Source organism: Eschrichtius robustus, chromosome 8 (genome assembly GCF_028021215.1).
Source record: "Eschrichtius robustus isolate mEscRob2 chromosome 8, mEscRob2.pri, whole genome shotgun sequence".
NCBI lineage: Eukaryota > Metazoa > Chordata > Mammalia > Artiodactyla > Eschrichtiidae > Eschrichtius > Eschrichtius robustus.
In genome coordinates this window covers 57,289,549-57,311,797 of record NC_090831.1, presented here as the reverse complement: position 1 = coordinate 57,311,797, position 22,249 = coordinate 57,289,549, and the positions used below count along the sequence as shown (strand labels likewise).

Here is a 22,249-nt window from a genome sequence, read left to right as displayed (position 1 = left end):
GTGTCATAAAAACAGAATATAAGCAACTATATTAGCATAAGAAGATGAAGTAATTTTAAAAGAAATCTATTGTCATATCAAAGAGAATCAACATTTTCTACTTAATTGTTGGAAATGTGGTCTACAGTACCAAAAAAAACAATGTGCATTTCACCTTTTACAGACCTACTCCTAATAAACATAAGCCCTGTATTCCCAGAGCTTCTATCTATATTGTGAACATGCATCAACTACAGAATTACCTAGAGAAATTCAAATAAAATAGGAGACCTTTGGGTTATGGCAGTAGTGTACTTCTTGCCCCAAGAGAAGGCAAGCAATGAATTCTAATATTCAGATTGGCTAGGTGGGAATTCACTCCAGCTTTCATATTCCTGTGTTCCTTTGGCACCAGATTTTTGACATTGTATTAACTTTATCCCTAGTGTTGAAAAATATAAATCCCAAAGGCTAATTATAAGCAGAGTTGTCCTTGGTAGAAAATATCTTTCGTTCCCAATTATGAAAAAAGTACATAATAGTGTAATCAAGCTGTTTGGAAAAACAAGGGTCAGGTGTTTTTTCCTATACTCTCAGGAGAGAGTGCAACTCTGTTGGAAAGCAACCTTGGAGGCTGAAATGCCTGTTTCTTCCTCATCTTACCATGACTTCTTACTGCGCTCCTGTGAAATTACTTTAACCTTTTTTATCTCAGGTGATGAGTTTGCAAGAGCATTGCCTTTTACCCAGAGGTTTCAAGAGGCATTATTAACTGTTTTTTTAAAAGGTGTTCTTTGTGGTCTTCCAAAGCATCTTTTAAAAAATATATCTTTTTAAATGATTTCTCTTCCCTCACAAGGTTTTGATTGGCCTTTCTAAGTACTAAGTGAAAAAATATATATGTATATAGTATTCATTTCATGAAATATTTATTCTGTGGCACACTGAGAAGATGGACAACTGAACAATAGTTAATTTCGAGACTAGATGGATTTTCTTTTGGCTGCAAACGATTGCTCTTTATGGGTTCATGGTTTCTAAGGAATTTGGCTGTGGTATGAGTTTTGTTCATACAGTCTTGATGCACACTTGTGTGAAGCATTATAAGAAAACTTCTCCTTTTGGAGTTGGGAACAAAGAAAAATTACCAGGAAAGTAGATGAGGAAACTAGAACTCCCACTGGTGAGATCTGAATTATATAACCAGCCTGTATCTTTCTCTTCTTCAGGCGTCCAGGCATTTTTAGGAGGCCTCTCATCCTTACTGACCCAACACAACCATACTTAGACTAGCATTTCTTATTTGATCATAGCTCCAAGAGTTATGTCCATAAATGGAAAAAGTCTGAATCCACATACAAATATTTGTGCCATACCTGGTAGCTCCCTAGACCCTGAGGCTGGTTGCTCTTGTTGGTGTCTGAGAAATAGTAAATTTGGAGCATTTCTCTTTTATCTGTTAACTGTGTAAAAACCACTCAAAATATATGACAAATATCAGGAAATGGAGGCTGAGGTTAAATGCTCTGATTATTTGAAGAAAAGGAGCTATATAAATTCAAAGTATTAATGTTTTCATTTATGGAAACACATTTCCTTATTAACCTCCATTTTCATGCCACCAAATATCCTCCAAAAGGCTCATTTTATCTTGGACCATTTTGCATGCAGTCCTTGGCAGCCACGTAGTTAAACCTTTGGTACTATGCATACTGCTTACAAATATTTCATTATGAATTGGGCCTTTCAGCTGGTAAACACAGAAAAATTAAGCATGAAAATAAACCAATACTCCAAACCAAAAAAAATAACTAAAGAAAAAGTGAAAAATCTTGAACCAGACTTCACAAACCAAATATGACTCTACAGCCCCTCTCCCATAATAAATAAAGCCCAGGTTATTGGAAAGAGATGGCCTAGGTTTAATTCGAACATGATCGTTTTTCCAAAACACATAATATCCCTGATAGATAAAAAGAAAGGCCGTAGAGAATGGGTACAATTACACTTTTCCTCCCACTCAAATATAAGAAATACTTACTAGGTAATTCATACCCTAATACTTCAGGTGAACATATTTGTAAAACTTGACTGTAAGAGATGATGCTATATTAGGTTGTGCAGTATAGGGAAATTAGAGATTCAATGTTAAGTTTGCATCAGCATGCTTATAATTTATATTTATTACTTGCCAGTAAAAGAAAAAAATATACAGTACTAGCTACTTTGTTTGGATTCTCATAGTAAAATAAGTTGTTCCTTTATAGCCCTTGAGGGCAGATTAAATGCATTGACATGTCACTGATATTAACACAACCTCTTCTGAAATAGGTTAGCTTTTTAACTGATTCTAAAGGACTAGTTACAAGCAAATTTTGAGGATAGAGGACAATACTTTATTAAATTAAGTGGAAAAACATAACATCTGCAAAAATAGAATATGTATGTATTTTCTTTCATTTTAACTATTTTTGTATTTAAGATGATTATTTGGCTCTAAGCATTCAGTTATTGTAATCTAGTTCCATATATCCCTCCTGTGTTTTGTAACTCCTTCTCAAGAATTCTGTCAAATATAGTCATTTTAAGATTAATATATAATAAGTCTAAAGGGAAAGTTTATTTAATTCACATTATAACAAAGAAATGAGGAACTGATGCACCTTTGATAGTATTTTTTTCTGTTGGGAAAAATTATAAGTTTCAGGTGGAGATACAGAATGAAAATGTTATTCCCTACTCAGTTCGTTCATTCATTCATCACATATTGAGTACTTTCTGTACATGGGCAATGTACCACAAATATTCTGTATTCAGAAACTTTCACCAGTGCCTAAGAAAAATCCCCCGATTCTCTTTTCTTATAAGTAATATGGGAACAGATGATTTTCTAAGGTCCATTGGTCTAAGACTTTGAATTCATATGATTCATCTCAATGAAATACTTCCTTAGGCATCTCTTTTTACCTAAATTAACCTTGTTGGAGTTGCTTGGAGAAGGGAGCAATTTCTATTCTCATAACTCTGTGTGTGTGTGTGTGTGTGTATGTGTTTTGTAACCTGGCACTTTGTACACCTGTATCTAAGATTTTCTGACACCCCTATCTGATTTAACATCATTGTTTTAGTTAGATTTTTTACTAGCAGTAATCCTATGATAATTAACATGGAATAGCTAACACATGGTATCGTGGCTTAAAGGACTCTTGTTTTCAGAGAGTGTTTTCAGTACATAACAAAGACTTCAGCCTTAAAAGTAAGTTGCTTGAATTCTGAAATGAGAAGCCAGGTAAATATAAAGGAACCAAAAATATCCAAATATGTATTCATATCAGGAACCACATTATTTAATTATTCAAAGGTGTTTAAGAGTGAAAGGGATACTCTTAATAAATATGTCAGGGTAACAATTAAGAAGTTGGACCTTGACAAACTAGAATATATTGTTACCCTACTTATTACATAGGCACTGAGTTTTTAAGAAATCCTTACATACGTGAAGGTGTCAAGCTAATTTATGGTGTAGTAAAATCCAATTATTTTGAATAGGATAGCATTTCAGTTTAGTGAGGATATGCTGAGAAATGATCTAAAATTAAAGGCTACCATTAACATATAGTGATGCATGTGCTTTAACATCTTTGAGAATTAAGGAGTAAGTTTTGCACAATATAAGATCATGTATAACAACTAATACAGTATATGCAAGTGATGGGAATTTTTTTAACTGGATAAATTAATGGATGCCGCCATTCTCATACTGCTTCCACTGGAGCATCTGTTGCTGACAGAGGTTTCAAAGATCACCCCTACCTTCTATTTGGAAGTTGGCACCATTACTAAACACTCCAGCCTCTACTGCCAGACCCCTTGCTATTTCTTCCCTTGGCTTAGGCAGATCACGTTTTTTTGTTGTTGTTGTTCAAGTCTCAGTAATTACTGCATCATAATTGTTGTCAGATAAAATTAATAGTAACATTTTAATTCTCATCCACCCTAGCCAAGTGGTCAGATAAAATTAATAGTAACACTTTCTCACCCTAGACAAGCATATTTTGCCAGCTATAAAGAAAATATTTGTTTAAGTCTCTTTCAGGATAAACTGTAAATCAACCTTAAGTTGAGTATACTTGAAGAGATGGGTTTTGTACGGTTAATTGTGTGAAGTCAAATGCTAGAACTCAAATTTTCTAGGGCATACTTAAGTATTCTTTCTTCATAGCCAACCAAAGATCTTCAGTATATCAGCAGAAGTTAGAATTTTCCCCTATATGTGTAAACATTCCCTAATTTTCTGTTCATAGGATGTTTGAGTCCATGAAGAGAATTTTCACCCATAACTTTAAAGGTTCAAAACATTTCATATCCAGTGATCCCCCAAAGGGATGTGGAATCATCAGAGTTTACAGTAAACTCAAGAAACATGGACCCTTCCGTCATTAGTGATACATTTTTCTGATTGTCCCTGAAAATAGTTTACTTGAGTGTACTCGTCACAGACCCCTATTTTGTACACCTGTCTTTAATTTATATTATTACTTTGTAAAATGTTTTACTTTAAAATATCACATTTGTAAAATTACCTTGTTTACAGCATTTGAAGACCCAGGACCAGAAATACTGTAAAGTTGATTTGTACGTTGAGTAGAAAAAGTAGATGATAGAATACCATTAGAGGAAAACAAGTAAACTAGATTGTCACTTTAAGAGATTTCTTATGGAGGATTTATTTTTTAGCTTGTTATGATTTCATTTTTATAGAAGCAGCTGTACTTGTTATCACACTCTGCCACATCATCAGTCATCTAGCTACTGCGGAGAATTCCCCCCGGCAGAACAGGACATTCATGAGTTTATATTACTGCCATAAATTCCTTGGCTGTAAGTTTTTATACAAATAATCCCATGTCTCTTGTATACATTGCACCAATTGGTTAATAACATGATCTCTACCAGGGGATTTTTGGAATGTTCTATCTTTTAAAACAATGGCCCAGAGTACATTTTTACATAAACTAAAAATATTCTAAATGAAATTGGGCAATCTGAGGACATCTATATGATGAGAAAATACGTTTTTCCTTAATTTTTCAATTGAACCTGGTGACTTTTCATTTAGCTGAGTGACATGAAAACAAGTATTTGCAAAAGGGATATTATAAGGTTAGTATGTTTAAAAAAAAAAATATGGAGAAGATTCTCAAATGAGAGTGGTGAGTTTCTGGCCATGAAACTTTTCACAGTTCCTTTCCTCCATTGCTTTTCATAATCCCAGCATTTCCATTATGCCAGCCACTAAGTAGTTGCCAGAGTTTCTGGCCAGTAGCAAATTCTTTTCACAATAAAAGTGAAAAGAGTGCTTAAGCACACCAATTGGTCCATAGACTAAAGCTTAAATGTACTAATCTGATTTTCTTTTACCTCCTTTTTTGTGTGACAAATATAGTAATAGGATCTCAAATATTATTCCACAACTCTAAAAGTTGAAAATGTTCTTCACTGGATCTTCTTTCATCAGTTATACTATCTCCTGTTTTCTGGTGAGCTCTATTTCTGATTATACTAAACCATTAACTGGGTCTCAGATTTTAGTGATAGAGTAATATGATCTGAAGAACCATAGGTAATTTTTCAAAAACAGAACACAGGTACAACATAAAGTACACCAATTTAGATTTGGGGAAGAGAGTTTGGGATTCGTGTTTTTGATGATTCAAAGTGATCTGATTTAACATCATTATTCCAAATCCAGTCACAATTTTCCAATGTGAAAAAGTATGGTCAACTAAATAGAAACTTCAAATTGCTCACCTGCTACCCTCAGTACTATGTTCTTCTGATGTAAGTGTCTTCAGCAGCTTAAATTTAGCTTCAGTTAGAGTTTAAGGTATGCCTTCTCTTGAAATAAAAAATAAGGTCACTCCAAAAATGGTATTCTCAAAATAGAGATAAGTGGATTGTCAAGTTATAGATTCATGTATATAGTAGGATCCCATTTGTAGGGAAATGACATACATATCTTTGCAGTATTTAAGGATACCTACTGAAGTACTAATTGTGGTTATTTATAGGCTGGAAACATGGTGAGTGAGAATAGTGTAAGTTATAATGTTTACTTTATGTTTTTTGTGCTATTTGAATTTTAGAAGGAGAATCAGATGGTTTTTTCTTTCTCTGGAAGAAAAAAAAATAACAAAAAACAGATGAAGGAAAAATGATGTGAACTCTTTTAATATTAATCTTTATCAAGAAAGGTATATTTTTTTCATTCTGACCTTTAAAATAGTATGGTCAATTCTAAAATAAAAGTGAGTTAAAGAAACATTTTAAGATTGTGTAAATAAAAACAAATAAAACCATGATGAGCCATAGATCATTTGTGCAATATTTTTTTTTTTTTTTGAATTTTTATTTATTTATTTATTTTTGGTTGTGTTGGGTCTTCGTTTCTGTGCGAGGGCTTTCTCTAGTTGCAGCGAGCGGGGGCCACTCTTAATCGCGGTGCGCCGGCCTCTCACCGTCGCGGCCTCTCCCGTTGCGGAGCACAGGCTCCAGACGCGCAGGCTCAGTAGGTGTGGCTCACGGGCCTAGTTGCTCCGCGGCATGTGGGATCTTCCCGGACCGGGGCACGAACCCGTGTCCCCTGCATTGGCAGGTGGATTCTCAACCACTGCGCCACCAGGGAAGCCCTGTGCAATATTTTAATAACATAAATTATCCAGTTTAGTAACTTACCTTAAAATAGAGAATATTATAGCTGTGTTGTAAATTCTAAACTTTAGTCAAGATTAAAAAAAAAATAAGTATTCTCCTTTAAAATAGATATTCTTTTAGTGGTCACAAGTAGGCCAAATAAACATTATCTTTACGAGTGGATTGATAAATCTTTTTAAAGCTGAAAGAATATGTCTTTTTAGATTTTAGATTTCAAAATCCATCAGCTTTGTGCTATATATGTGTGTGTGTGTATATAAAACATCTGTTAAAGTGAGTGATAAAATCAAGGGAAAATGCATTTGAACGGTAACCTCCTACTGCTGTCTAGGTTCATGTTGGACTTAGGGATGATAGAATTATATATTATATTTTGAGAGTAAGCATGATAAAGGTAATTGTAAGTGATGCATTTTGAGCTTTAAAATCAATAGAATTTTTTATGCAGTACAAGAACATTCAGGGAGATGTTGAGTTTTATAGCTCAGTGCAAAGTGGAAAGCATAGGTGGCACAGGTCTAGATCATGCCACCTCTCAATTACTGAGCACTCTTCTCAAACTCAGCAGACTTTTTATTGCACTTTTTGTTATGTGACCACTGTAGAATTTTTTTTCTGGTATATTTCCCATCTGGTTTTCAGGCATTAATAATCTGACCAGAAGAAAGTTAATCAAAATATGATCTGTAAATAATGTTTTTCAACAAATGAGTTCTAAGGCCCTTACTAGTTGCCATATTCTTTGATTCCAAATGCCTTGAAATTCTTCAGTCATGACATATGAGTTCATTTAGATACCATATTCCTCTTACAGCAGGCATCTTCTTCCTTTCCCTAGGAGTCCAGGTGCTTCCTTTATTTTTTTTTTTTTATCTGTCCAGTGAGTATGACAGAATAATAAGCTAATCAGTTATTTTCAATTAATGGTGCCACGGACAGTGACCTTTCTATTAATCATATGGAAGTGATTAATCTAAAACAATACAAAATTAATTTATCTCAGTCAGTAGGCATAACATTTTAGATATGTATGTTGTTATGTGTATATTTGATAGGGTGAGAATTCACTTTGAACAGAATAATAAAGCCACAGACACAGGAGGAACTGGAAAGGAGCCCACTTCCACAATCTAATTCCAGACTCAATCTTGTTCTGTAAGTGCCTCCAGGAAGAAAATAGAGTCCTTCGAGTTCTATCCTCTCTTAATTCTTATCTGTAACATAATATCTACCCAGTTGTTTGGGAATCTCTGTGCTCAGAGAAAACAGGAGGTTATATATCAATAAAACAAACGTTTCAGTGAAGTGCTTTTGGACTGTTACACAAGATAATTCCAAGATTTATATATAGCTTGCCCATTGATATGTAAGAGTTTGCTTTTAATCAGAGGAATATCATTTTAATGAACCTGTGTGTTCATTTATTTGTTTATTCATTCAGCAAACATTTACTGATCACCATTAGTACCACTTTTGGATAGTGCTAGAGGGTCAGTACGATAGTGAAGAGCAGTTGACAGCCACTGCCCTACGTGAACATACAGTCGAGAGGAGAAGATAAATTATGTCGATGTGTGAGAATTATACGAGTCATCAGGAAGTAAATGCCAAAAGGTGAATTATGATGAAAAACATTTTACCCTGGCTGTAATGATAATATGAGTCTTCATTGGGAAGAGATCCGTTTTTGTTACGTAAAGCCTAATTTCAATGTTTTATTCTATGTTTCCCTCAATAACAGTATTTATTTTTATTTGTGATGTACGTTAATTTTTATATACTTATTAAGTAGGAACATGTGTCATTATTTCAGCTTTAGATGTAAATCTAGGGATACTGGGCAGATGGCATGGCAGTGGAGATGGAAGAAGAGATTTTGTATCTCTCTAAATCCCCACATAAACACAGAGCAACTAAATTACAAACCACCAAATCTATGTATATTTACAACAAAACGAGGTGACAGGGTTTCCCTGCAAACTCCAAAACCCTCACATACAAGCAGGTGGGGATAACCCACCCAAAGCCACAAGACCTTAATGATATCAGCATCTGTACGGGAGGAAGCAGAAAGAAGAAACGGGGCATGCGATAATGCTGCAAAGAGAACTGCACGATAGCCAAGCTCTTGGGTTTCTTGATGAGCTTGAATTTGATTACCAATTGTGATATCATATTGGAGAAAAAGTGTACAGAAGTTGGTTTTCCATACCAGGAAGTCACGTTATGGCTAAAATGAAAAAATACCTAACAGTATTATGTTCTTTAGAAATATGGGAATAAATGCTAGCTTAAAAAGTTGAAAGCAGGATCAGTTAATACACAATGGGACAGAAGGGTGTTATTTTTCTTATAGTCTCTATAGTACTATTTGATTTTCTGAACTATGTATATATGTAACTTTGAGAAAAAAATTTTAATGTTGATGTTAATAGTATTGGCAAGAAATTTGAAAATACTATTTCAGCGATCTAAGTGAAAATTGAATACAAACCTTTAAGGCTAACTTTTGAGTGCCTTTTAATGTTAGTATAGAAAAACTTTAAGGAGAATTTCAGTTAAATCCCAATTCCATCCAGAGAAAACAACCCATGCTGCCTTCACCCCGAGCAATTTTGGCTCCAGTATGTGTTCTGAAAATTGTAGTACTCTCTTCTTTCCTTAAAAAACACTGAATTTATTTTGATGAAAATTTCTATCTGTAGATTATTTCCAAAATATATTGAAATCTTAAAAGTTAATTTAAAAATAATAGTAATGACGAACTTCAGTTCACAAAAAGATGTCAAATTCATTTCTTGTTTGATCATCAGAAAATACTGATGAACCTGAGTCTTCATACGGTCAACAAATGACTTGTCATAAAATTAAAGAAAGAGCCAAGCTTTACTTTCAACTGTTTTGACACAAAATTGAATGATATTAGAGTTTCTCCAAAAGAGAATTTTAAGAATCAATATTAAGTGACAAAACTTACTTAACTAGACCACTGGTTAATGTTATTTAACTCAGGTTATATTAATATCTTCCTTGATATTTTTCTTGAAAAATGATTAAAGTTGAAATAGAAAAGAAATTTTAAAACTTTCTCTCATTCAGCACAGAACAATATTTTATTTCTCCTTTTCATAACCTAATGTACTGATTTGTCAATACTTAAATTCTGAAACTTTAAAATTACTGTTAGAGGTTGATTGATAAATTTGTGGGGATGTGAAGTTAACTTGAAAAATAAAGTATATGTAAACTATAAACTTTTTATAGAAGTATAACATCATTATAGAAAAGAACATAACTCATAAGTGCTCAGCAAAATGAATCCTTGTGTAGTGGACACAGCCACTTTACCAGCACTCCGGTGAAGAAAGAGACTATTACTGCATTCTAGAACCCCACACTCACAATAGATTACTTTTACCTGTTTTTTAACTTTATAGAAATGAAGTAACGTAGTTTATACTCTTATGTCTGGCTGGCTTCTTTTAGATGAGATTATGTTTGTGGGATATGTAATTTTGCATGCAGCAACAGTTTAATTTTTTTTCTTATTTCTGTATAGTACTGTGTTAAATTAATACACCACACTTACTCATTTGATAAAGATATGGGTTGTTTGCAGTTTAGCGGTATTAAGAGCAGTGCTGCTGTGAACTTTCTTTTGCATGTTCTTTGGTGACAAATAGGTACCTATCTGTTAGATATATACAGAGAGGTAGAATTGCGTGGTTTTGAAGTATGGCTTTGGTAGGTACTGTCAAAGAGTGTTCATACTGTTTGTACCAATTAACACTAGCACCCACAACGTATGAGAGTTTAAATTTATGCACAAACTTGTCAACACTTAGTATTGCCATCTTTAATTTTGGCCATTTTAATAGATGCATGGCGGTATCTCATGTTTTTAGTTGACGTCTTCCTGATCACACTAGTAAACCTTTTAGCTTTTATTTTGTTAAACACTTTTTTCAGCTCCATACACCTCCTACTTAAAGGGATTCTGATGACATAGAAGTAAGATTTTTTTCCGTTGTGCTGCACATCCCTGAGGTTTCATTCATTTTTTTAAAAAAAATCTATTGTCTCTCTGTTGTTTAGATTGACTATTTTTTTTTGATATATCTTCAAGTTTTTTAGTTTTTCCTTTACTCTTGAATCCTCCACATGAGTTTTTGAAAAATTTGTGGTTATAGTATTTTTAGTTCTTAAATTTTCATTTGCTTACTCTTTATATCTTTACTTTCTTTTGTGAGAATTTCTACTTTTTCACTTGTTTCAAGAGTGTTCATAAATATTCATTAGATTATTTTTATGACAGCTGTTTAAAATCTTTGTCAGATGATTCAGATACCTGTGCCATCTCACTGTTGATGTCTGTTGATTGTTCTTCCTTATTTGAGTTGATGTTTTTTGGTATGATGAGTTATTTTTTTATTGTATCCTGGATATTTTGGGCAGTATTATATGTGATTCAGGTTCCTATTTAAATTTCATTACTGCCAAACCAGGATGGTAATCTGAGCTGTGTTCACACAAATAATCTCTACAGATATACCCTGGCCAGAAGGGGAACTGTATCCTTACTGCTTGTGCGTGATGATAGTTAGGCTCTGCCTATACACCTCTGTGGATGCACACTTGCTGAAAAGGAAACTGTCTCCTTACCGCCATCTTGGGATAGTAGTGTGTCTATGCTTACACACAAAGTCTCTACAGATTCCCCACCAACCAGGAGCAGACCTACTTCCTCACTGTAATATGGAATGGAAGTCAGCGCTCTGCTCACTTTGGCTGGAGTAGAGCTGGTGTAGTCAAACTATTTTTGTCCTCCAGGGTGGCTCCTTTCCCAGGCCTATAGCTAGAACTTTATGCATAGCTTGCTTGTGTGTGTGCGTGTGTGTGTGATTGTTTTTTTTTTTTTTTTTTTTTGGTTTGTGCCCATTGGCATATCTTGGCTGCAAAAGCTTCTTCATCACCTAGACTGGGATATGTAGCAGGAAAAATCTAACAAACCAGTAAACTGCAACAAACAAACCAGTACAAAATAGGAAACTCAGCTCTGAGTCCTGACGTCTCAAGAGAGCTTACCTTCTTTTTTACCACCTTTCGAGTCCTCTGTTTGTATTTTATCCTTGATTTAGGTATAATAAGCAGGATGAAATAGGGTGAAATATATCTACTTAATTTTGTTCAGAACTAGAAACAAAATGGTTTTATTTTGTTTAATTTTCTTTTCTAATCGTGTATTTATTGCTAGTATATACAGGAATACAATTGATTTTTTATATTGATCCCTACACTGGTGATTTGCTAAATTTAACTGGTAAATTCTAACACTCTATTTTCATTTGGATTTTCTACATTTAAAAATGTGTTATCCATGAATAACTGCAGTTTTCTTTCTTCTTTTTGAACATTTTAATGTTTTTTAATCTGATTGAATTGAATACAGGGTTTAGTAAAAGGCTTATGCCTAAATTCGTAGGGGAACTTTTAATATTTGATCATTAAGCATAATATTTGCTATAGGATTTTGGTAGATATTCAATCACAGTTTAAAAAGTCCTTTTAATTCCTTGCTTGCTATTATTTTTATCATGAAAGAGTATTTAATTTTATCAGATGTTTATTCTACAACTAATAAAATAATCATATTTTTCTCCGTTTAATAGTTAAGCTGGTGAATTTTGTTAATAATTTTTCATATGTTAAAATCACTTTGCATTCATGGACCAAACCTAACTTCGTGATTTCTTATCCTGTTTTTATATTTCCTGGGATCTCTTTGCTAATATTTGTTTATGACTTATTATCTATATTCATTAAAGAACTTGGCCATTAATGTACCTTTCTTGTAGTAGCCTTGTCAGTTTTTTTGTTTAGGTTTAAGTTGGCTTCATAAAAGTGTTTATTTCTATTTTTCTATGATTGACGTTATTCTCAAATGTTTGGAAGAATTCACCAAAGGTCATTGTTTTATGGGAAAGTTTCACATTACAAATTTAATCTTTAATGCGTATAGGGACTCTTCAGATTTTCTATTTCCTCTTGTGTCAGTTCTGATAAATTGTATTTTCTATAAACTTGTTTATTTTAACTAAAGGCATCAGCAGAATGGCAGAGTAGATACCAGCCTTTTTCTCCCACAAAAACATATATATTATATATATATATTATATGTATGTTGAAATATTTATGTGTATATGTTGAAATATTATGCAGCCTTAAAAAAGAAGGAAGTTCTGCCATTTGCAACAACATGGATGAAACTTGTAGGACAATTATGCTAAGTGAAATAAACCAGTGCAGAAAGACAAATACTTCATGGTCTCACTTATACATGATTCTGAAAGTAAAAAATCAAACTCATATTAATAGAGAATAGAATGGGGATTACCAAGGGCTGTGGGATGGGGGAAAAGGGGAGGCATTGGTCAGAGGGTACAGACTTTCAGTTATAAGATGAATGAGTTCTGGAGAACTAACGTACAGCATAATCTGTAGTTAATGATAATATATTATATACTTGAAGTTTTTTAAGAGAATAGCTCTCAGTTGTTCTCACCATTAAAAAAAGAAAAGGAGTAACTATCTGTGATGATGCATATGTTAAGTAGCTTGATTGTATTAAGCATTTCACAAATGTATACATATATCAAAACATCACATTGTAGACTTAAATATATACAATTTTAATTTGTCAATCCTGTCTCAATAAAGCTGGGAAAAATTACTTTAAAAGTAGAAAAAAATGAGTTGAATATTTTTTTATTCAATAACAAGTTTCATATTCATTATGAGAAAGGTGTTCATAAATCCTCCCATAATTTTTTCATGCATTTAAGATCTGCAGTGATACCTTCATCTTCATTTTTTATATTCAAAATAATTTTTTTCATGTTTTATTCCATCTGCTGGAAGACTGTCAATTTTATGTATCCATTAAAGAACTAATGTTTGGCTTATTTTTCTTTATTGTATATTTTGTTCAACTTCGTTAATATCTCTTCTCATTTTTATAAGATCTTTTCTCCTATTTTTCTTGTTTTATTTGTTGTATTCTTTTGTAACTTCTTGAGATAGATACTAAGGACAAGATGGAGATGGATCATTGATTTTCTGCCATTTTTTCACTAATATAAATTTAAGATGTAAATTTTCTCTAACTTTAGCTTTAGGTACATCCCACAAATTTTGGTAGGTTATGTTTTTATTATTTAGTTCAAATTTTAGTCTAATATCCATGATAAATTCTTTTTGACTATTGAATTGCTGAAGTGTGTTTCTAAGGCACAGTGAAGCTTCTAATAACATTCTTTTGCTTGATTTAGGTGCTAGTTACACCTGTGTTCATTTGAAAAATAATTTTTCATTAAGCTTTGATTTGTATGATTTGTACTAAAATTTGTACGTTTTGATTTGTATGATTTTTACTAAAGGTATTCTCCTTCATCCAAATGTAAATTAGAAAATATAGTCTTTAATTTCCAGATATTTTGGCAATATTTTTTTTTTTTAATAAATTTATTTATTTATTTTTGGGTGTGTTGGGTCTTCGTTTCTGTGCGAGGGCTTTCTCCAGTTGCGGCGAGCGGGGGCCACTCTTCATCGCGGTGCGCGGGCCTCTTCACTGTTGCGGCCTCTCTCTGTTGCGGAGCACAAGCTCCAGACGCGCAGGCTCAGTAGTTGTGGCTCACGGGCCTAGTTGCTCCGCGGTATGTGGGATCTTCCCAGACCAGGGCTCGAACCCGTGTCCCCTGCATTGGCAGGCAGACTCCCAACCACTCTGCCACCAGGGAAGCCCAGCAATATTTTTTTTAGAATTATTTGTTTTGGTTTGATTCTATCTAAATATGTTGAATTATTTCAATCCTTTGTTGACACTTGCTAGAAGTTCAATATGTGAAACATATGTTTACTTTAAAAACTAAGTTTTAAAAATACTTTCTGGGTATACTGTTTTATATATGTCAATCAGGCCAAGATTATTAATCATGCTGTTCAGTTACACAGTAGGATGCACTTTTTTTCCACTTAAATTGTGGGTTTGTTAATGTCTCATTTTAGTTTTATCCATTTTTAATTTATGCATTTTGGAGTTTTTTAGATACATGTACCTTTACAATTATTATGTGTTACTAGTATATTGCCACTTTAATATTTACAAATTTCTTTTATATATAGGACTTCATAATTTAAAGTCTACATGACTGATGATAGTATAGGGCACCAGCTTTACTCTAGTTAGTATCTGCATGTATTTTTTTTTTAACATTTTTATTGGAGTATAATTGCTTTACAATGGTGTGTTAGTTTCTGATTTGTAACAAGTGAATCAGGTGTACATATACATATATCACCGTCTCTCTTGCCTCTTGCGTCTCGCTCCCTCCCACCCTCCCTATCCCACCCTTCTAGCTGTTCACAAAGCACCGAGCTGATCTCCCTATGCTATGTGACTGCTTCCCACTAGCTATCTATTTTACATTTGGTAGTGTATATATGTCCATATATACACTACCACTCTCTCACTTTGTCCCAGCTTACCCTTCCCCCTCCCCATGTCCTCAAGTCCATTCTCTAGTAGGTCTGCGTCTTTATTCCCATCTTGTCCCTAGGTTCTTCATGACCATTTTTGGGTTTTTTTAGATTCCATATTTATGTGTTGGCATATGGTATTTGTTTTTCTCTTTCTGACTTACTTCACTCTGTATGACAGACTCTAGGTCCATCCACCTCACTACAAATAACTCAATTTCGTTTCTTTTTATGGCTGAGTAATATTCCATTGTATATATGTGCCACATCTTCTTTATCCATTCATCTGTCGATGGACACTTAGGTTGCTTCCATGTCCTGGCTATTGTAAATAGAGCTGCAGTGAACACTGTGGTACATGACTCTTTTTGAATTATGGTTTTCTCAGGGTATATGCCCAGTAGTAGGATTGCTGGGTCATATGGTAGTTCTATTTTTAGTTTTTTAAGGAACCTCCATACTGTTATCCATAGTGGCTGTATCAGTTTACATTCCCACCAACAGTGCAAGAGGGTTCCCTTTTCTCCATACCCTCTCCAATATTTATTGTTTGTGGATTTTTTGATGATGGCCATTCTGATCCGTGTGAGATGATATCGCATGGTGGTTTTCATTGGCAGTTCTCTAATGATTAATGATGTTGAGCATTCTTTCATGTGTTTGTTGGCAATCTGTATATCTTCTTTGGAGAAATGTCTGTTTAGGTCTTCTGCCCATTTTTGGATTGGGTTGTTTGTCTTCTTGATATTGAGCTTCTGCATGTATTTTTAATGATATTTTTACCTTTAAACTTTTTATATTCTTATATTCAAGGTGGGTCTCTATAAATAGCATGAAGTTGTTTTTTTTTATTTCAATCTAAGAATCTCTGTCTTTTAAGAAAAATAATTTAAGAAATTACATTTAATGCAACTTCAGATATATTTGAGTTTATATCCAGTGTCTTACTATTTTTTATTTCTCCCGTATGTTAACTTATTAGGCACACATTCATTTTCTACTCTTTAGTGATTACCATAGAGATTAAAAAATGAAATGCTTGATTTCTCATGGTGTAATACAATTGGTACTTTTATAACCCTCCTGATAATGATGGCGCCTTAGTCCTTTAATTCAATTCACTCCTTTTTATCTTTTATGTTATCATTGTCAGATATTTACCCCCAGCAACACAAGAAGACTTTATTATTATTTTGCCCACACATTTACTTTAATTGCTCTTTATTCCTTCATGTGTTACCTAGTTTCTGACTGATCATTTCCTTCTGCCTTAAGAACTCCCTTTAGTATTTCTTGTAGTATAGTTCTGCCAAATAGAAAATTCTCTCACTTTATTCTTTTGGAAATGTATCCGTTATTTTAAAGGATGTTATCACTGGGTATAGTATTCTGCATTGGAAATTAATTTCTTTCTACATTTTTAAGATGCTGTTCCATTGACTTTTGGCTTTCACCACATCTGTAAAATAGTTGGCTGTAAATCTAATTGTTGCTTCTTTGCAAGTAATGAGTCTTTTTTTATCTGACTACGTTCAAGATTTTCTCTTTTAAGATTTGTTTTTCATCAATTATAAGGCAGTGTACCTAGGTGCTCTAGTCTTTGTATGTATCTTGCTTGATGTTTCTAGTGCCTACTGAATCACTGGCTTGCTGTATTTCTGTTTAGGAAAAATTTGAGCCATTGTCTCCTTATTTTTTGTCCCATTTTTCTAAAGAGTAAGTAATCACACATACATTAGTTATTTTAATTGTGTCGCATGTTTTCTTAAGAGTTTTTCTATATCTTCCAGTTTCTTTTCCCTCCTCACTTCAGCCTGGATATTTTCCACTGATATCTCTTTTGCTGTTTGCATTCTGCTATGAAATTTGTATATTTAGTACTGAATATCAATATCGTATTTGTCAGTTCTATAATTCCTGTTTGTTTTATTTTCTATATATTCTCATTATCAAGAGAAATTGTTCTTATTGTTACCTATTTTAGGTCTAAAGTCTGTCTCATAACTCCAATAATTTAGTGATTTATGTACCTGTTGTCTTATTCTTTTATTTGTCTCCTCAGTAATTATCAATTGAATGCCATATATTTTGTATGAAACATTACAGAAGATGAGGATTAGTATTCCCATCTTCAAAGAAAGTTCAATATTTTCTCTGATAAACAATTATAATGGGGTTTATTTGTAGACTTTGTAAGGCTTGATCTACCTCTGTTCTAGCCCCCACCTGTTAGGCATCTTAGCTAAGAGTTTGGGATGTCTAGTGGTCCATCTCATTATTGGGTATTGAGCTCCTATTTTTAATCTCCTGAGCACTGTGGGACTGCTTAAAACTTCATCACATATTTATTAAATTTCTTTTAGTCTTCTCAGTGTTTCATCCTGTGCAGCTGAGGGGTTTGACTAACACTAGTGTGTTAAGGGGAAATCCATTGAGTGTTCTGCTCATACTTTGACTGTTTTAATTTCTGAAATCTTGATCCCATAAGTACTGACTGCCTTGAGAGACACAAAATCTATTTTTCCTCCCAGTTTATAGGATTTCCAAAACCTAATGGTTTCTCTTTATTTTAGTAGTGATTCTCTGCTAGAATTTTCAACCTCTCCCACCACCAAGAGTCAGTAGATCATCCAAGGATAAAAGTGGGTAGAAAGTCTGCTCATCTCTCTGAAGTTCCCTTCTCTCCCAGACCTTGGCCCTTCCAATTCTGACCACTCCATCACTTCTCCTATATACCCAACTTTGTGGGTGCATGTCAGGAAGAGGGGTGTTATTTGGCTTTCCTCAGGGTTGTTTGCTGTATACCAAAAATGATAAAATAGATAGGAGAAATTGAAATATGTGCTTTAATTCTTAAATTATATTTAAGCCACATTTCTATCAAATTGTTTCTGATATTATTGTTATTTGATAAACTGATGGAGCGTGTTGGCTAAGAAATTTTACTTCAGATTTTCTACCTCTTTCACTTAAGCCATTAAGAATTACTTATTTTAGGAGGCCTCCGGGCCCCTGTCGGAAGCGGCTCGCCAGTGCCACGGTTCTTCGCAGACGCAGCGGCTTTGGGGTTCGGGCTGCGCAGCGGCCACGGGGTGTTCCGAGGCGCTCGCGAACGCGTCTGTGGGCCACAATGTCGCACCCGTCCCCCCAGGCTAAGCCGTCCAACCCCAGTAACCCCCGAGTCTTCTTGGACGTGGACATCGGAGGGGAGCGAGTGGGTCGAATTGTCTTGGAATTGTTTGCAGATATTGTACCCAAAACTGCAGAAAATTTTCGTGCATTGTGTACAGGAGAAAAAGGCATTGGACCCACCACTGGGAAACCTCTACATTTCAAAGGATGTCCTTTCCATCGAATTATTAAGAAATTTATGATTCAGGGTGGAGACTTCTCAAATCAGAATGGGACAGGTGGAGAAAGTATTTATGGTGGAAAATTTGAAGATGAAAATTTCCATTATAAGCACGATAAGGAGGGATTACTGAGCATGGCGAACGCAGGCCGCAATACAAACGGCTCTCAGTTCTTCATCACCATGGCTCCGACCCCTCACTTGGATGGCAAACACGTGGTGTTTGGCCAGGTGATTAAAGGAATGGGTGTGGCAAGGATTCTGGAGAACGTGGAGGTGAAAGGTGAAAAACCTGCCAAATTGTGCGTTACTGCAGAGTGCGGAGAACTGAAGGGAGGGGATGACTGGGGAATATTCCCCAAGGATGGATCTGGTGACAGTCATCCAGACTTCCCCGAGGATGCAGACATAGATGTTAAAGGATGTAGATAAAATTTTATTAATAACGGAAGACTTAAAAAACATTGGAAATACTTTTTTCAAATCCCAGAACTGGGAGATGGCCATTAAAAAATACACAAAAGTTTTAAGGTATGTGGAAGGCTCGAAGGCTGCTACTGAGAACACAGGCGGAGCAAAGCTGCAGCCCGTCGCTTTGAGCTGCCTGCTGAATATCGGCGCCTGCAAACTGAAGCTGTCCGATTGGCAGGGAGCAGTCGACAGCTGTTTGGAGGCCCTGGAAATAGATCCGGCAAATACCAAAGCACTGTACCGTAGAGCCCAAGGATGGCAAGGACTAAAAGAATACGACCAAGCATTGGCTGATCTTAAGAAAGCTCAAGAGATAGCACCAGAGGATAAAGCTATCCAGGCAGAATTGCACAAAGTCAAGCAAAAGATAAAGGCACAGAAAGATAAAGAGAAGGCAGCTTATGCAAAAATGTTTGCTTAATAAGGAATTCAGTTTTGCTTAAGTATGCATTGATTGTATAAAGCGAGTAAGACAATTGAAGGGTCTTGTCTATTATGTGTGATCCCTAATGTGTTCCCTCTGAGAGTTCAGATGCCATTGTTTGCAGTCTAGGAATACAGGTAGGGATTCACTCTTAATAGACCAGTGTTACAAAATATGGTGAAGTTGAACTCATTTTAAATGGCTCTCTGCATTACAGAGGATAATGGTGTCCACTGTATTTTAAACTCCTAGACACATCTTGTTTGAATAAACAGATGAAAACTTAAAAAAAAAAAAAATTACTTATTTTAAAATTACTAACTTATTTAGTAGTCAGATAAATCTATGCTTGAATCTTACTTCTTTCACTTCTTTGCTTAGTAGTTATGTGACTTTAAATAATTTACTTATGTTCTTCCAGGCTTAGTTTTCTTATCTGTTAAATAAATGTAAAATGACTTAGCTCATATGTTTGTTGTGAGGATTAATTAAATTCTATACTAAAGTATCAAATACTTGATCCATATTAACCAGCCAATAAATGTTATTTTCTTTTCTCTCATTGTCCTGTCCTTAGCTAATGATATGAAGTAACAATGGATGATGATGGATAATAAGACATGATAGAAAAATAAGAGACCTGTATATATGTGAGTAATCGAGATTTGGCAATAAGTGCCAACATAATTATGGAATTCAGTTTAGTTAAATCATTTATTCTCTGTTTATGTAAAATTATGAGAATGGGTTAAGGGGAGGTTAGTGGAAAATCAAAGAAAAGACAATAATACATATTCTTCTATCATCAGGCATATGATAGGGCTCTGAATATATACTTTTAAAGAAAGAAAGTTATGAATCAATTATTCATTACTGTCATGAAAGAATATACTGCCCACTGTTTATTAAATCATTAGCTCTTTCTATGAGCAATATTCATTTGGTAAATTAACTTTGATGAAGTATTTGTGATAAGCTTATCTACTGTCTCAGAAAACATCAAGCTGAGTCTGTGCATTTTTCTTTATCAACAACCATACCACTATCGCCTCTAACCAGCAACATATACAGTATGCTAAGGCACAGGATGTATCTCCCCTACCCTCCCTTAACTTTTTGAAAGGTATCAAATGTGAGAACTTTTGAAGTCCTTTTATTTTAACTGATGAATGCAGTTATCTATCAGTGTCCATAAAGGTGTGCAAAGGACAGAAACAGGTGGCAGAAACACAGGAAATTATGTCCTAAGAGGGAAAGTGTAAGACATAAAAGCTTAGAAAATAAATGATTATCTAAAGATCATATGGAAAAGTTTTATATATTTAAAAAAATTCCGTTGCACATCCAGAAAAGTCTGGTTAAAAATGTGGATTTGAATTAGAATAAGCAAAAATGTTAGCATCTTAAAACTAAAATGTTTTACCAAAGAAGACTGACAGGCGTTATTTTTCAGTGAGGTTCAAAGAAAGTTGGCAGATGTTTTAAAAATACAGACTTCATTGTTCTGCCCTTGACTATGCATATGTCTAAGATCTCTGGGAAGTGATATTGAGCAAACTAATTTTTAGGCTATTATTCTTTTGTTGTTATTAGTCTGCTAGTCTCTGAAAGATTCAGGCAAAATACATATGAATAAGAATGAAAACTAATATGAGGTACAGATATAGGTGAGGTCAGTGAAGATACTAAGAACTTTGTAGAAGAAATGAATAAAGGATGTTGATAGGTCTTGATTTCCTAAATCTGCAAAACTACTGCAGGGAGCCAGGTTTCCATGCTTTGGGTTTCTTGGGTTTCTTCATTTTTATTTTCCTTTATTATTATTTTTTACTACCCATTCCCCATTTATACAAAAATGTTTTCAGTCAGTAGAGATTACCAAGTCAAGCATGATTTATATTTACAACTTCAGAGGTGAACCTGACTGTTTCATGGAGTGGGTCAAGCTAAACATTTTTTAGAGTCATCCAGCCTACTTAATTTGAAAAGTAATTTGACAATGGCATGTTTTTATGTAACTTAATGATGTGAGAAATATGTATTGCATCCTGGGCTATTTCAACATCATTCAGAAAGGTTCTTCACTAGCAGAATTTCTAATACATTTCTTTTACTCCTTTCATGACACATTAATTTAGCTCCACCAAATAATTCAAGTTCAATTATATGTTGGTTAAGTAATAAAACTTTCTTTCTTTTTTTTAAAAATAGACAGCCATGATCTTTTTTTTTTTTTTTTCCTAATTAATTAATTAATTAATTTGCCTGTGCCAGGGCTTAGTTGCAGCACACAGGATCTTTGATCTTCCTTGAGGCATTCGGGATCTTTAGTTGTGACATGAGGGATCTTTAGTTGTGGCATGTGAACTCTTAGTTGCGGTATGCATTTGGGATCTAGTTCCCTGACCAGGGATCAAACCCGGGCCTCCTGCACTGGGAGTGCAGCACCTTAGCCACTGGACCACCAAGGAAGTCCCTGTAATAAGACTTTTTCTTAAATAGTTTCTTTGCCACTAGGGATGGTTGGGCAAATGGAGAAAAATCCCATCAGTAGAAGGCTGAATGTTTTCCTTGCTTAGTCTAGGTACAATAGGAAAGCAAGATGCCCTCTGGGCGATGTTCTACAAACTGTGACCTGTCAAGGACCTCAATTTTCAAGTTATTTTGTCCCTTTCTTTCCTTTTTTGTCCCCTCAACCACTTGCTAGGTCAGTAATTCCAAGATTCTGGCAGAGAAGACAATCCTTTAGAATCTGTTGCTGTGAATATATTTGT

General features: G+C 34.4%; 1 protein-coding gene across 1 annotated transcript; it reads left to right on the top strand.

The window, feature by feature from the left end:
- Positions 1-18,295: 18,295 nt before the first annotated feature.
- Positions 18,296-19,764, top strand: LOC137768439 (peptidyl-prolyl cis-trans isomerase D-like). The gene is given in 2 exon segments (XM_068549958.1): positions 18,296-18,997; positions 18,999-19,764. Coding segments are annotated over 2 exon segments (1,113 nt in total). The 5' UTR covers positions 18,296-18,358; the 3' UTR covers positions 19,473-19,764.
- Positions 19,765-22,249: the final 2,485 nt, after the last annotated feature.